The sequence below is a fragment of the Arctopsyche grandis genome, chromosome 6 (genome assembly GCF_051622035.1).
Source record: "Arctopsyche grandis isolate Sample6627 chromosome 6, ASM5162203v2, whole genome shotgun sequence".
Lineage (NCBI taxonomy): Eukaryota > Metazoa > Arthropoda > Insecta > Trichoptera > Hydropsychidae > Arctopsyche > Arctopsyche grandis.
In genome coordinates this window covers 2,576,185-2,591,107 of record NC_135360.1, presented here as the reverse complement: position 1 = coordinate 2,591,107, position 14,923 = coordinate 2,576,185, and the positions used below count along the sequence as shown (strand labels likewise).

General features: G+C 33.4%; 3 protein-coding genes and 1 long non-coding RNA gene across 5 annotated transcripts in view; all 4 read left to right on the top strand.

Annotated features, from left to right (window-relative positions):
* LOC143913579 (uncharacterized) overlaps positions 1-14,923 on the top strand; it is a 346,453-nt gene that overhangs the window by 123,448 nt on the left and 208,082 nt on the right. The window lies entirely within an intron of this gene.
* The window catches only part of LOC143913567 (uncharacterized), a 781,442-nt gene that overhangs the window by 588,088 nt on the left and 178,431 nt on the right, over positions 1-14,923 (top strand). The gene's annotated exons all lie outside the window — the stretch shown is intronic.
* Positions 277-4,717, top strand: LOC143913696 (uncharacterized). The gene is made up of 4 exons (XM_077433660.1): positions 277-321; positions 1,352-1,633; positions 1,708-1,941; positions 2,564-4,717. Exons 1-4 carry the CDS (start codon positions 277-279, stop codon positions 4,169-4,171), a joined length of 2,169 nt encoding a protein of 722 aa, XP_077289786.1. The 3' UTR covers positions 4,172-4,717.
* Positions 13,778-14,711, top strand: LOC143913695 (uncharacterized). The gene is made up of 2 exons (XR_013260758.1): positions 13,778-13,912; positions 14,229-14,711. It is a non-coding gene; the product is annotated as an uncharacterized LOC143913695 (long non-coding RNA).

Here is a 14,923-nt window from a genome sequence, read left to right as displayed (position 1 = left end):
CGGAATAGTCACCAAACCGTCAAATCTTTATACTTACCACTTGTCATTTAATAATAAAATATTGACCATTCTGAAATAAAATACTGGCCGAAAACTGATTTATGTACTTACATAAATTTATTAAAATACTGGCTATTTAATTAATTGCCATTTTAAAATGACGGATCTGGTATTGGAGGGTACGGAATATGTCGATAAAAGAGCTAGAAATTCACCGGATTCTCTCCCATTCAGCGAACAATAGAACTTGGATCCGTAAATGGATTTAAAGCCGCGATGGATATAAAGGTGCAAATATATTACATCAATCGAAACGCGATGGTAATTGGATTACACTGAGCAACAAAAAAAATTACCGATCGACCGAATTAGTCCGACTGCTGTACTCTGTGAGGTGGATTACATGCCGTCTCGCTTGCACCCTGCTATCCGCGTTTCAAACGTATACACAACGAAAGCATTTAAATTGCAATTACCGTTCAAGTTAGTACGTTTAGATAAAAACAAAAAATATTAAGATAGAAAACCAATTCTTATAAACGAGGTGAAATAAAAAAATTGACAAATAAATGCAAAATAGCACGGAGAAAAAATCCGTAAAAAAATATATATTTTGGACTTTAAAAATTTGCTAGACAATTAATTAGAAGTATTTTAAAGCAATGAAATATCACAATCAATAGAAAAAACATCTGACTATTGATTCCAATACTCACTTTGAGCACAAAAATACTAGATTTTGAGTTAAAGACCGCAAAAGCAAAAAAAATGTAAAAATCGCGCATTTTATTAAACGCTCATATCTCGTAAACGATCACCAACCAACAAAAATCATTATCATATTCGAATTCAGTGGGTCAAAGTTAGTAAAGATTGGTTAGTCTCCGCTCTGGTAACTCAAAAACGTGATTTTTTGTTGCTCAGTGTTATTAGTAGAGCCCGGATAACCAAGGTGTCGTTCATTGTTCAAATGTTGTTAATGCATTGTTAAAGGTTTGCCGAACCTTTTTTACAAAGCATTTACAACAATCGAACAATAAGCGGCACCTTGGTTATCCGGGCACCTAGTTATTAGTCACATTGCAAAGACAACTTTTGCTATGAAAACCGCGAATGCGGAATATTTGGCACTCGAGTTTTCGTTAGAATGATGGATTTTTCGGCTGCCAGATGTTCCTTTATTAGAGATTTTAGTGACTTTTGGGGGAGCGCTTTGTGACCAATTATCACCGAACCCACGCGATATATTGTACCAACGAAAACTCGAGTGCCAGATATTCCGTATTCGCGATTTTTGTGGCAAAGATTGTTGTGCGCGAGATCCTTTTTGCGGAATAATCCGTTTACCAAGTTTGACGTATTGCTCCACAATCCGTATTGTCTCTGGTTGATACCATTTTTTGTTCTACATATAACATTTCGATTCTGCTCTTCAATTCGCCCCCATTTTGGAACGCCGTTCGTAAACTGGTACAATCCTAAATCCCCCGTCTGTATCGTATCGTGTCAACCAGGTATGATGGAGTGCAGACTTTGCCTCTTCTCTACTCCAGCAGAGGCTCTCGTCCCCATCCACGACGATCTTCATCCACCGCGTTTGGAGCACCTCATTTGGACCTGTTGCCGGCTGCGGGTTAGTCGCACTAAAACCATTGCCATCTATGATTCGATATTCTTCGTGATCTTCAATACCTTTCCCACTTGTAGGTTAACAAAGGTGACGATCTGCCAGATGTGATATGCCTATCATGTGTCAACAATCTGGAATTGCTCAATAGCTTTCGAAATGCTTGTTATCGGAGTGACAAAACGTCGAAGGTGGGATTAAACAAGTATTTGAAAGTGAAGCCCGAGGAAGTTTTGCTGTCAGATTTAATATGGGAAAATGAACTGGGTGCTGATTTACTATCCAACATTTCCAATTCACCAGACAATGACGAGGTATGTAAATACGATTCGACTGTCTTAGAACGATCTCAAGCTTAACCGTTTGCCCGCGGCAATAAATATAGCGAAAAAGCCTTGTACGCGGTACTTTTTTCGCGAATTTGGCAATCGAGTTTTCGACCTTAAATATAGATTTTAATATTTACTCAAGTAACCAGATAGGTTAATTAACACATAAAGTATTAATTTAAACAATAAAATACATAATATATCTCGTAGTTTTGGATTAATTGTCAAATAATCATTCTTCATAATTGTATGAAGATGTGACGTCACATAAACGAGGTTTCAGTATGGTTCCACAAAAACTAATTTTTGACTGGTATATATTCATTTTAAGCAAATTGAATAGATGACATTCAACTATCAGTAATATATTCAACCAATTTTGAGCCTTAAAACAGTCGAAATAGGCGCATATAAGCCTCAAAATCCCGTGCAAAGTTCAGAAATTCTATGGAAGACAGCCGCGCTACAGACTTGTCGCCCAAAGCTACCATAGAAGATAGCCGCGGGCAAACGGTTAACAATTAATTAATAATGAATTGAAAATAAATAAATTCACATGTATAATGAAAATTAGTCCCACTATAAAAGTGTTTGGTTTATTTTTTAGACACGCGGAGGGAAAATTACTTCGACGCATCACATGGGACATGTAATAAATACCATTGAAATTTCAGCGCAAGAATTGCCATTTCGCAAAGCTTTAGATACGACGTGCCCTACTTTGAATTCCGAATTAGACCATAGTCACAGTGGGGTGAAGCCACACAAATGTGACATTTGTTCAAAATCATTCCTTAGAAAATGTGACTTGGGTGCACATATGAGTATTCACAGTGGGGTAAAGCCACACAAATGTGAGTTGTGTTTGAAATCATTCACTTTAAAATCTTACCTCCGCACACACATGAGTGTTCATAGTGAGGTGAAGCCGCACAAATGTGAAATTTGTTTAAAACTATTTGTCAGGAAAGATAACCTTAAGAAACATATGAAAGGCCACTCTGGAGAAAAACCATTCAAATGTGATGCTTGTTTATTATCATTTGGTAGGAAAGATCACCTTATGAAACATATGCGACGCCACTCTGGAGTAAAACCGTTCAAATGTGATATTTGTTTAAAATCATTCAAGACAAAATCTGAAATCGGTATACACATGAATACTCATAATAAACTTAATAACACCGATATAAAGCTACACAAATGTGACGTTTGTTCTAAATCATTTACTCGTGTATCTAGCCTCGCTGTACACGCATATATTCACACTGGGGAAAAGCCACACAAATGCAACGTTTGCTCCAAATCATTCGTACAAAAACGATTCCTTGTGGAACATATGAGACGCCACACGGGAGAAACACCCTTCAACTGTATTGTTTGTATGAAATCATTCACTTCAAAATCTCTCCTCGGTGCACATATGCGTACTCACAGTGGGGTGAAGCCGCATAAATGTGAATTTTGTTTAAAGTCATTCACTTCAAAGTCTCAACTCCGTGTACACAGGGGTATTCATACTGGGGTAAAGCCACACAAGTGTGACATTTGTTCAAAGTCATTCCTCAGAAAGTATAAACTCAGCGCACATATGAACATTCACATTGGTGTAAAGTCACACAAATGTGACGTTTGTTCAAAACTATTCTATAGAAAATGCGAACTCACCGCACATATGAGTATCCACAGTGGGGTAAAACCACACGAATGTGAGATTTGTTCAAAGTCATTCACTTTAAAGTCTTACCTCCGTACGCACATGAGTGTACATACCGGGGTAAAGTCACACGAGTGCGAAATTTGTTTGAAAATATTTGCTAGGAAAGATAACCTTACGAAACATATGAAACGCCACTCTGGAGAAAAACCGTTCAAGTGTGATATTTGTTTGAAATCATTCACTTCAAAGTATCACCTCTGTGAACACATGAGTATTCATACTGGGGTAAAGCCACACAAATGCGACATTTGCTCGAAATCATTCACTAGGAAGCAATATCTCGATAACCACATGATTCAACACACTCGGATATACACACACAAATGTGACATTTGTTCACGATCATACGTCAGGAAAAGTAGCCTTTTAGAACATTCGATAACCCATACTGGGGAAAAACCATTCAAATGCGAGAGTTGTTTTAAATCATTCGCTCGTAAATGTTTACTTTCGAGGCATTCAAAGACTCACGCGCGAGTTAAGCCTCAGAAATGAGATGTTTGTTTTAGATCATTTACTGAGAGATATAACGGTGCTAGTTTAGTATGCGGTCTGCACCTGCACATATCTACTTTCACATTTTTACTTTAATATGCGGTCTCAGTTCTCGCGTGTGACACTGAGACTGAATAATACTGACCCTAACAACCTAATCTTAATTGACTAGGGCCAACCTTAACCTAACCTAGTCTATCCTGACCCTTATATACATAAATAAGTTAAGCCTCAGAAATGAGACGTTTGTTTAAAATCATTTACTCAGAGCTAGCCTTATTTATTTTACCACTCTGGATAAAATCTATGCAAATATTCATTTAAAATTATTCAAGACAAAATACATGAGTTCATATATTGGGTGTAATATCAGTTGCTAATAAATTTTAATTTTTGAGAAAAATGTGATATTTGATCAAAATCACTCACTAGAAGATATTTCCTCAGTGCTCTCTAGAGCTTGCAATTTACCGTCAAATTGCAATAACCGGTAAATGGTAAATAATTTTTCCCATTACTGGTTTACCGGTTATTTACCGGTAAATGAAAAACAAAATTAATAATAAAATAATATAACAATTTGTTGGTTTTGTTGAGTTTATTAAAAAAATTTATTTGGTACAATGAATTTTCGTCTTTTAGATTAAAAGACGAATCAATACTTTCGTCTTTTAGACTTGACCTAAATTTTGTGCATATTTGTCCCGCAGATGAAAATGCTCGTTCTGTTTCAACACTTGTTGGTCGGCAAGTCATAAGATGTTGAAATGCATTATGTTTAAATATTTGCCACGAATTTTTTCGAGTTCCAAATATGACATTTCTCTCTGAATACATTGTTTACAGCTTTTTTCGGTTTATCCACTTTATTTTTTATTTATTGCTAATTTAAGCTTTTCTTCCAGTGTTAATTTTTTTATTTTTTTATTTATTTATTCATATACATATATTTACAGGATATAATGTTTATTACAAAGTTGGACATGTATTCCTTATCAGATAAGAGTAGCTCTTGTGCCTGATAAGGGAGCTACGATTCTATTATAAATTCTTAAAATCTATTATAATATTTTTTATATAAAAATTACATTAAAATTTTTCAGTGCAAGTTTTTTTTGAAAAAGTATTTAATTTGTTTTACTTGTTCTGTTTGGTTAACAATACAGCGTAATTCAGAAGGGAGATTATTATAGTTATTTATGGCTTGGAAAATATAATGGTTTTGCATTTGTGTTGTTTTAAAATTTGGTGTGATAAATTGGTTTCCATTTCTCATTAGTTTATAAAATTCTTGATATTCTTTGTTATTTTTTTCTTTACACATTTTTATAATGGAAGCTTGCTTAAATATGTCATCGATATTTGGTACTGGAAATAGTTTAAAAAGCGATTTTGTCGAGAAAGTAGAGTTTTTTTTAAGTATTACTTTTATAATAATTTTTTGCGAAACTTTTACTGAATTTAGATTGCTTTTGTAGGATCCTCCCCAACCTATAATTCCATAGATAAGCAGAGAGTGGACAAGGGCATAATACACATTTTTTATTATTTTCACATTTAAAATATTTCTTAACCTAACAAATATATATATACATTTCCTTATTCTCTTTACTAGCTCTGTAATATGGCTTGTCCATTTCATGTTTTGATCAATGATAACACCGAGATATTTAATTTCAGAAGAAGAGTTGATTACAGTACAAACAGGATCATGTAGTTTACAGTTTACATAGTCACATTTTTCATCATGGATTGTAATATTAACTTTTTCTATTGGTATTTTTTGTAATGAGAATAATATATATGTTGTTTTTTTTGCATTAAGTGTAAGTAGGTTATTATCAAACCATGATTTCAAAGTATTAATATCTTCATTTGCAAGTTTGTTAACTATTTCCCAAGTTTGGCCTTTTACTAATAATACAGTATCATCTGCATAAGAGATTAAATCACCCTTTATTTTCTGTTGGAAAATGTCATTTACATATATTAGAAAAAGTAATGGTCCGAGGACCGTGCCTTGAGGAATGCCAAATATACTTGTAAGTGGTGTACTATATGTTTGATTTAATTTTACAATTTGAGGTCTGTCTGTTAAATAGCTTTCTATCCATTTAAGGGCTATGAGGTCAATGCCATTTTCTTTTAATTTTAATACAAGTTTTTTATGGGAAATGCTGTCAAATGCTTTTTTTAAGTCAATGAAAATTCCTATACATTTATTTGATTTGTCTAAGGTACTCTGGATAATACATGAAATTTTTGCAATGGCATCTTGGGTACTTTTTCCCTCTGTGAATCCGAATTGATTTTCATTTATGATCGAGTTATTTTTTATAAACAGAGTTAGTCTTTTTTTAGCAATTTTTTCAAAAATTTTCGATTTCAACTATTTCTATTTCATTTCCTTCTCTGTCTTTTTGTTCAGAAATTTTATAGTCCTCATCCCTCAAAATTTCATACATAGTTATATCTATGAATTTTTCCATTATTGTAGTTTTATTCGTTATATTATAATAAATATTCCATATTCATCAAAATCATTTATTGTATTAGTATCATTAAGATAATTAACCACGTCGGAATATATCGTTCTTCTTTCCTTTATTCGAATTATTAGGTCTTCTAAGGTTAGAATTATTAGGTCTTCTTTTTTAGCCATAAGTTCCATGGCTAAAAAAGAACTGTATTTAGACAGTTCATCAAGCATAAATTTCAATATTACATATGTCGGCTGTATATAGATTTATGTCTTCACGACATAGAGCTTCTGCAGCTATTTTTATCGGTTGTAATGCCAATATTATGTCAGAGATTTTATCAAATTCAATATTATCGATTTTTATCTCCGATTTTATATCAATCAAACTTTTTAAGACTGCATTTTAAATTTCATAAAATCGTTCCAGCATTTTCAGTATGGAATTCCATCGAGTTTCGCAATCTCGATACAAAGTAAGCTCTTTTCCTAATTCGTCTTTTATATGTTTTTGAAGATTATCATTTTTTAAAGGAGATCTTCTATACAAATTTATTATTGATATTACTTTACATATTAATAAATTTAATTCGTTATTTAATTCATTATGTGCTGCCAGAGTCGAAAAACAAAAGTCCCCACTCCACATGCATATCTACATTAAACTTTCGTTATAATATGCCTGGAACTGTCCTTAATTCGCCAAAAAATCATTTCCGGTAATTACCAAAGGTGCTTTTTTGGCGATTTACCGGTAAACCGTTAATGCAACCTCTAGTGCACACATACATTCCACAAATCTGCTCTCCACCGGGTAGTTTTATATTACTACGTGAATGACTCCTAAACACTCAACCCTACATACAATATTGCAAACATATTGTATGTCTATTCGAAACACCCGTTACAAAATATAGCTCCAATGCGACGATTGTATTATATAGATCAAGAAACACACCAAATTATATATTAATTCATAATTATTACATAATTCGAAATTATACTTGATATCTATGGTCAAACACAACAAAGTGCAATGCAAACTTAGTATACATATACAATACGATCAACAATTTTTTATACAATAATCATCCACAGAGACATCTATGGAGAGAAACCTGGCGAACCTTGAGATATAACGAATAGAACTCGAGATAAAAGATATAACTCAAGATTTTGCGAGAGAAATAGGGAGGGAAAGCCAATTTACAGGAACCGTTTCAATGAAAAGCAGAAAAATTGGCAAACTCTGATAGGAAACGACCGTCCTGATCACAAACCAAGGTCTGGCCAGCACAGTGTGACCAGTGGAACTCATAGCCACACTGACCATAGCCAGATTATGCTGAGTAGTCCGTGCTGCTGGTTATACTTAAATAGATTTTGTTTCAACCCCCGCACATTATTGTTAACAAATGTATCTATTCGAAAAACGTCTTTACAATTCTCAACGTTATTATGTCTTTAAAAAGTGATCACTGTCAAATCCACATGGTTCTTTATTGCGAACGCATGTGTCGTTCCAGATTTAAAGTTCTTATTTTTATTAACTAGATATTGTTTTAACCCCATGTACTATAACAGTACATTATATCTTTTCTAGGGACTTATGACCATTATTTACTTACGTATTTTCTAGCATATTCACGAATATGTGAAAACTTGACTTTTATCACTTCTTCCCCCAGATTGCTATTTAAATATATTTGTTTTAAATTGGACCGTTATGCACATACTACATATGTACATACATATCGAGCTGTGATCAGAAAAGATATTCCAAGAAGAGGTAAATCAATCATTAATTTACAAATGAAATATCTAGATCACATTTTGTATGTCATTGTTAGAGACACGTAATTTGGGCCCTTTGCTATGAATGTTTAATTGATGCTAACATTCGGAATATATGCTAATAGATGCTAAAATAACAAACAAAAGTGAAATTTGCATAAAATTTATAAAATTAATAGACAATTTTGAAGGGTTTTCCTATCCCTTTGCCCATTTATTATGTGAAGAAATTGAGGGGATAAAACAGAGCTTGCAGTTTACCATAGACGGTGTATTTCCTGTCGAAACCAAGCAACAGCTTTTTTTTATTACTGTAAAGAAAAAAAGACAGTTGGATCTGTGTATCCAAAAGGCTGCTCACAAAAGCGTCTTAAAACTAGACTCGCACTCAAGACTAAATGAGACAAATCTATTCCTCCGAACATTGAGTAAACTATTCAATCCATCTGTGGCAGGTTCAAAATCTAATATTAATGTTAAAGAAACAGTTTTGTTTTTTAGAAACCTGCCATTGTTTAATGTATTAACAGAGGCTCAATGTTTGGAAGGATATCAGCACTTTTTAGACAATTAATAGAGAATATAAAAAGTGAATCCACGCCGCATATATTGCTATTATTGATGGCAACGAAAATTAAATATGAAGAGTTTGGTTGTGCCGCTCTAAAATCTATTTGATGTCCCGTCAATAGTGTGGATGCTGAAAAGTATTTTAGTAAATACAATATAATTGTTGCCGATCGTCGCACGAATCTCAAAAAAGAATCTGTAGAAATATGCTCCATGTTAAGTTTTAATCAATTTTAATTGATATTATATTTTTATATTCATATTTTTTGTCTTTGTATTTTTATATTCATGTTTTTTTCATTGTAATTATAATTTCAAAACATTTTTGAATTTTTTCTATTATATTTTAATTGTTGTGTTATCTTTAAATTGTATATATGTATATAAATTATATTAAAATTCATCGAAATGTTTTATTATTTAAAATTTAACTCTTCATAAAAATAGATGCTAAAATTGAACATTTTTAATGCCCTAAAACGCTAAAACGCAAAATGAAAATGCTAGAGTTGACATAAATAGATGCCCAAAATACGGGTCTCTAATTATAATATACACGTTTCTTCTCGTAAAATATAAATTTTACATATACCACTTGATTGTGAAAGCATAAAATATGGCATTGATTGTTGATATACCTTTTTTTGTCATAAATCTCGAGTTATCATGGGCAAAAAACAGTTATTACAATATACGTAGACTGCCTTCTAGACCGGGGCTGCTGACCGGAACGTTTGGAAATAATTGAATGATAGAAGGCACATTGAAATGAAAAACTCATGATTTCAACAATCAACAAATTGCAGTTAACTCGTGAGTTAATAAGACTAAATATCTATGGTTAATAAATCTGAGATCTGTAAACCACGACAAGTCCCGGTTTACCGGGAAGTTAACAGTTAACAATTAACTTAGTTCAAGTTGGTCGTGACCCCCGTAACCGAGGAAGCGGCGCGGCGAATGAAAAGAGATCTAAAAAACGTCAATGGCACCATACAGAGAGTTTGAAGATCGGAGGCCTTGAGGAATGGAAGAATTCGGTTATGCCGCGGTTCTTGCCTGAGGAATATGAAATAGGGGACGATGGCGGGTTCAAATAAAACTCTCCAGAGCATGAAGGCCAATCTCCTATAAAATAGAATGAAATGAATAAAATAGACTGGCATGAAACAAAACCTCGAAATATAGAAAATAAGTACTTGATTAGAGCAACACTTCTCCTGAGTTCAAAATACGTGTAGCCGATCATACCCATAACAAATCTTGTAGGAAATAAATATGGGCAAGTCCCATAATGCTCCTTATAAAGAAGCCGGAGAAAGCGTCTTTGGATAAGCTCAAGCTTAATAGACTGACTTTTGGCTGGAGGACTCCAGTTCTTGGATGCGTACTCCATGATACTTCTCACCAAAGGATTGTAGAACAGCCTCAGAGATGCCAGGAATTGCGAAAAACTAACCCTAGCATCCTTGAAGCTGAGCAACACACAAAATCAATATGATTGGAGAACCTGAGGTCACTCTGAAAAGCAACTTATACATACGTACATATATTGGTATATGATATTTATTTATTTATTTTAAACAGACCATTGTGGCATAACAGGAATTCCTAAAGCGCCACAATGGTCAAAAAATATAACACAAAAAAGAAAAAAAACAAAATAACAATTAAACATAAACATAAATACATCCATACATACATAAAAAATAGCATTTAATAATAACAGATAAAGTAAAAATATCAAATAAAATATAGCATAAGGAATGCCTTGCACCTACAGCCAGTTTCAATAAATATGTAAGAAACAACTACAAATACAAAACATCCCTGTAAGGCCCAAATGGAAGAGAGTTAATCAAAATTTCACTCATAAATCACAATCAATCATGAAAACAATGATGAGCGCAGACTACCAGATAAATGGGTTAGAGTAATTTCCGACAATTTACGCTCACTAAGGTGGAAAATATCACATTCAGTCTCGGCAGCAACGATTTCATTAAGAAGTCGGATAGCTCTTGGAATAGGAGCCATTCGAAAAAGGACTGTGCGGGCAGGAGGTACAGCCAGCAAATGATGATGTCTACCACGCACATAGTGATTAGGGACATAAAGCCCCAACTGCTCCAGCAACAACGGGCATGACGTATTACCACGTAAGAGCAGGAGAACGAAACGAATTAATGAGAAGTTTCTCCGAAGTTCAAGGGAATTATACCCAAGCATGCCCAAAAGGAAAGGAGTGGGGTAGAGATATGGGTAATACCCATATTCTTTCCTATATAGGAAACGAAGAAATGCTTTTTGCACTTTCTCAATCATCAGAGAGTAATTTGCTTCATGCGGATTCCACACAATCGCATTATACTCTAGCTTACTTCTCACAAGCGAATTGAAAAGCAAGCGAGAAGACAAAGGATTGGAGAATAATCTTGCATATCTCAAAACAAATCCAAGTCGACGAAAGGAAACGTCAGCGACTTTTTTGATATGGTTGTGAAAGGTGAGCTGAGGATCAAAAGTGATACCCAAATCGACAATAGATTCCACACGCTTCAACAAGACGGATCTAATGGAATATCCGTGACAATAGAGTGAATGTGCACGTCCATAGCTCATAATTGCACATTTGTTTAAATTAAGTTCAAGGCCTAAACTAGAACTGAACTCCAAGACAGCGTTAATATCAGCTTGAAGGAGAGAGGCTTGCCTCTCATCCTTGACAGCAAAAAATAATTTAACGTCGTCAGCAAACAAGAGACATGATGCATTACATAAAACTCTAGGGAGGTTATTAATAAGAATTGTAAATAGTAATGGGCCTAAAGTGGACCCCTGAGTAACACCAGATCGAGTAAAAAATGAAGGAGATTCATAAAGACCATATCTAACAAATTGCTTCCTATCACTAAGATAAGAAGCAAAGAGTTTAAGAAGACGCGTTGAAAAACCCACTTCAGCTAACCTGATCAAAAGAGCGTCATTATTGACTTGATCAAAGGCTTTACGAAAGTCAAAGTAGGCTACATCAACTTGCTGACCAACGTCAACTTTAGACATGATCAAATGTGTGAAGCAGGCGAGATTAGTGGTAGTGGAACGACAGGGTGTAAAACCATGTTGCTCATCACACAATAATCTTTTAAACTGCGCAAGAATCAAACGGTGAAGGATGATGTCAAAAATTTTGGGAATAGGAATATGATATGAACTGATACTAAAATGATGGCTTTGTGTTATCACTCGAACAAAATATTGCTGTTACTACTTGAATACAACATAATATCTAATACATACAATCATATTTAAAAATGTTGTGTCTAACAGAGACTCCAAGATCAATAATAATACGTATATGCATAATGTTGTCTATCCATTAGAGCTCATATAAAATTATCTTTTTAATGTTATGTTCTTAACAAACGGATAACTACAATTTTAAAATCATTGATCATAGTACATATGTAGTATAATACATAGTACATAAGAATGTAAAAGATCTTTTTTTAGTATGTCATAAGACCCGAAGTTATTTTTCCCAGAGCCCGGGATTTCTCACGGCGGCCCTGTACACAATTGAAAATTGAAAAATATATACATGTATATATTTTTGGCAAAATTCCAAACATACCATAACTAACAAGTATGTTTTATCATCATCAATATGAACAGCCATTAAAGCTTTGAGGAACAGTCTTTATCACCACCCATCATCATGGGACGTGAAGTACTATTAAAATGCTCGCAAATTGTATCGCTACAATCATGTAAAACACTTCCTGAATTTATGTGCACGATTTTATAGGGAACTAGTGTTTTTACACGGCTTCGCTCGGTATTTGTAATATAAACCGCTTAACATGGCCAATCTAATATGTAGTAAACATTAAACAAAATAATCTCTTGATAATTACAAAATATATACAATTTGTATTCATATTAACATATTCCCATTTTATAGAAGAGTTTGTAAACATCACTGCTCCTATGTTTTTGTTTTGACGTATTTGGCCGTAACAATCGAAAAAAAGCAATAAAAGCGAGATTGAGATTGATTTTTTTTCAATCTTTTTTGGCAATATGTAATTAATTTTATTTAATATTAAAGTAACTAAATAAACTGGAAAAAATGAAAGAAAATACTAGTTTATAAAAGGATTGATTTTATAAAGTTTTTTATAATTTTTGTAATATCGGTGCCCGGGGGGTCGGGGGGGGGGGGGATTAAAATATCCGAATTAATCTGGCAGCCCTACCTCAGGAGGATCCCCAAATATTAATATGTATATATTAAAGATGATGTGCATTATTGGCGTCACTGTGTCGATTTTAGTTAATAAATTTTGCCAATTTATAACGAACAAAGAAATTAAAGGGGGGATTCAAGGGGGGTGCCATGCCTCCCCCCTACCTTGGACGAATTTACGTTCAAAAAGTGGAAAAATAGGGGAGAAGGGTGGATGAAATAAGATGAGATTTTCCCAATGCAGAGACGAATGGAAGAGGTGTTCGTCCAGCAGTGGATGGCGAATGGCTGTAAATTATGATAATACACACATGTGATTTAATTTTTCAGATTTAAATAGATTTTATTCATTATACATAGATCATAGATATAGAATAATAGGTTATTCTATATATGTATATGTTATAGATTGATTTTTTTGTAAATTTCGGTTTCTTCTATTTTAATTTAACATAATTACACGATTGTTTTTATTGCGATCTGCTGCAGGGCATATGTATGTAGTTTTAGCACCATGAAGTCTAAAAAGGCACGATGTGACAGCAGCGATCTTATTACAAAATTTAGCGTCGCAGCAATTCAAAAGCCCTTGTTAGAAGCTTCTCATCAAGTGGCATATCTGTATGCTAAGGAAATAGCCGAGGAATTGGTAAAACAATGTGTATAGTAATAATTGCTAAATTTATATTAGGCTCTGAAGCACGAAAGGAAATTCAGCACATTCCGTTATTGAGCAATGTATGCAATTGCGGAATTAAGATCTCAGTAATAATATTTTACTGTAAATAGTAAAAGATGTCAAATCCAGTCCTCTAAAAGAGAGTATGTTGGTGTTGGTGTTAATTCTAAACAGAAAGTAAAAATAAGTTGAATGCATTGAATGAATAGAGTGAAAAGAAATGGCCAAAATATTTGAATTTGAATTTAAAAAGTGAATTCACTTGTTTGTTTTCATTCGATTTCAGTCGAAGAAAAATGGTCGAACCTCACGCCAATTTGATCGCGAATTTTTAACGTTTCAATTCATTATCAATTAAAATCAATCAATATGTCGTTCGCGAATAAACCCAAAAATCAATTAAATTGTGACATTAAGTGACTTTTTATAATAATTTTCCTTCGCGTGTGAAAAACGAATTAATTTTTTGTTGTTAGTGAATTTGAATTTCAAAATTAATTTTTATAATTGAATTGAAATCAAATATCAGTGTTTGTTAAATTATGTGCAACGTTTTCAAATGTGTATTGAAGAAGATGATGAAGCTACTGCTATGGAGACTACATCCAGCTGGTGAATATTAACCTTGTTTTACACACGTTTTATTAATTTTTATATACTTACAATTTAAATCGTAGCCATCTCACTCCAGTTTCGTTCAAAATGTCATGACACCTTTAGCCGTATAAAACCAATTCACTCTACCGTGCGTAAAAAGAGTGGAACTTTCAAAAATGATAAAAAAACACGATTAATCAAAAGAAATACTAATTATTTAAGTGAAAATCCAAATAATTCAAATTTGTATGTGAAAAAATATACTACATATTACATTTCAGAAGCGCTGGCATAAAGACAATTAAAGGAAATATGTTGATTACTTTGAATAAATAATTGAGAAACGTTTTCGAAATTGTTGACAATTATTGGAAACATAGATGA